Source organism: Loa loa (genome assembly GCF_000183805.2).
Source record: "Loa loa unplaced genomic scaffold supercont3.1229, whole genome shotgun sequence".
In the NCBI taxonomy this organism is placed as follows: domain Eukaryota; kingdom Metazoa; phylum Nematoda; class Chromadorea; order Rhabditida; family Onchocercidae; genus Loa; species Loa loa.
The window spans coordinates 1-2,417 of record NW_018109409.1 but is presented as its reverse complement, the minus strand read 5'-3'; the positions used below and the strand labels follow the sequence as shown (position 1 = coordinate 2,417).

General features: G+C 34.7%; 1 protein-coding gene across 1 annotated transcript; it reads right to left on the bottom strand.

Annotated features, from left to right (window-relative positions):
• Positions 1-1,711: 1,711 nt before the first annotated feature.
• LOAG_14649 (hypothetical protein) lies at positions 1,712-1,915 on the bottom strand (the record flags this gene model as incomplete). Its single annotated transcript, XM_003150143.2, has 1 exon — positions 1,712-1,915. A coding segment is annotated over one exon (204 nt), but the record flags the coding sequence as incomplete, so codon positions are not given.
• Positions 1,916-2,417: the final 502 nt, after the last annotated feature.

Below are 2,417 nucleotides of genomic sequence, written 5' to 3'. Positions count from 1 at the left end.
TAATATATATATATATATATATATATAATATATATATATATATATATATATATAGTAGGAAGTTTCTGGTTTTAATTGCGTTACACAGAGGAAATTTCGGAAAAAAAATCGTGAATTTATTACTATTCCATTCCAACAAGAAACGATATTATGCTGATGCTCCAGATTATGCTGAAAAGCAATAAAATGAAAAGACCTACAACTCTTAGGTTAGTGAAAACATTTACTTTGCAAAAAAGCGATATTTAGCAATGATAAACAATTTCATCAGCAAAACAGACGAATGTTAAACAGTATAATTTAACAGATTCCAACTAAAACAATCAAAAATTCATATCAGCTGCATTACGCCAAAGGATATATCATAAACTAACCGCCTAAAACAATCTGAAAATTATTCTTGGTAAACCATAAACTTTCAAGATTTGTATATAAAAACATCACTGATGTATATCCAGATCCCCGTCGACTCAATAAAAACCTAAAAACTGAGCTGAGGCATTCAAGTTAAGAAGATGTACAATTCAAATTTCAACTGTTTAATTCAAGTTCGGCAGAAATCAGATTTCTTCAAAATCAATTTATCCAGAGGAGTCCCAAATAGAAACACAAATAAATATATCTCAATGCTTTGAGAGTAAAAATAACGTAATTTCTACCACTATCACTTCAGCAGGAAATGCCTACCAATAATGTAAACAGTAAATATGGGCATTAAGAGCAAGCACTTAATCCCGATCTAAAAACCTCGAATAATACAACGAGTACGCAAAAAAGCTTCGACTTTCATGGTATGCACATAGAAGGACCCTGCCCTTGACACGAGAAAAGAAAAACCAAAGATTTGGGAAGCAGATTGTGTCCCTGAAAAAGCATCGTACCGATATCCCAAGTAATGATAGTAGTGGCGAACTCTAAAACAAGTGACCTGTCCATATAAACCTGCTCTCGACAACTCTGGGGGCTTTTAAGAAGTATCTCAAATCACTTCTGGCCCTTACACCTGTTCTGTACCACAAGCCTTGCAGCGCGGCCCAAGCACTTGAGGCGCCATGCAATAACCAACCTCCTTATTCGAAGTTACCCTGTCTCGGGAAGAGGTCCCATTAAAAAGTTGTACTTTGTCCACAACTCGGTACAATGGGAGGGGGTACTTACTGCGATAGCTGCAAAACGCGGCTCGGCCAAACAGGCCCAACGCGACAGCAAAAGCCTCATCAGGGTCCTTTGCCCAATGACATCACGATGCCCTATCGAACTCCTGGCATATCTTTGTGACGACACCTAACTCAGGCCTGAATTTTACTCATTATTTGTTTATTCTTTACATAATTAGCGCAACGGATGAAACTTTTATTAAGTGCACTGTACTTCCAAGCATCACTTTAAACTAGGCATTTTAGGTCTAAGAAATTTTATGATTTAATTTTTCTTTCAAATATTAATTCGCTTGTTGTAAGACATTTGCTGTAAGACGAAACAGAATAAGTAATCAGTGGAACGAACAGAGGATGGAAAAAGACTTATAAATTTGTAAAAATGAGAAAATATTCAATTAAGGAAAAGGTTCCGAAAATCAGGTACTCTTTTTTCCCCAGACATATTCCGAATTGTTGTAATTTTTTATATATTGGCCAATACAAATGATCGTATCACATAGTAAATGGATCACAAGAAGGGGTAATTTAGATATTATCCAAGAAAAATGCATTTATTCTGGATAGAATTTTGTATTTCGTTTGGCATGATCCTGGATAATTTGAGCTGGTTTGAACTGTTCCGATGGATAGGCTTCTGCATACCGTAACATATTACCTATAAGTTTATCTGCACCGTACATATCCACAAAACGAAATGGACCACCCCAGAAAGGTGGAAAACCGACACCGAACACCGACGCCGTATCACCATCTGACTGAAATCACTTTTTTTTAAATTTAATTTTGAAACTGTTTTAAAACATTTTCCTAAACTATGCTACTATATATATTTCTCCATCCAGTGAATAAATGAAACTTCTGGAAATCTTCGTGAAGCCAGAATAAATTCGAACTTTTGAGGTAACATTTTTTCTCGCTCGGCTTTACAAGCTGGCTTCATAGAAAGGTAATAGTTCTCTCAAAAACTTTCTTTGCTTCCTCCACCTATTGAATTGTATTCATTCTTCCATCACTTTGCAATAATGGCAAAATTATATTCAGTAATCGATTAATTCGATTAATAATTATAGAGGATATAATGAAAATAAATTAATGATTATAAACAGTAACAAATAGTAATAGAGGAAGAATTTCCATTCGTTTTGAGGAATAGATGAATGAATGAAATGAATGTAGATGAAAGGTAAGGTAGAAATAATGATTATTCAAGTTAGTACTGGAAAACTATTGCAAGTAGCTACCATGACAACCGCAATT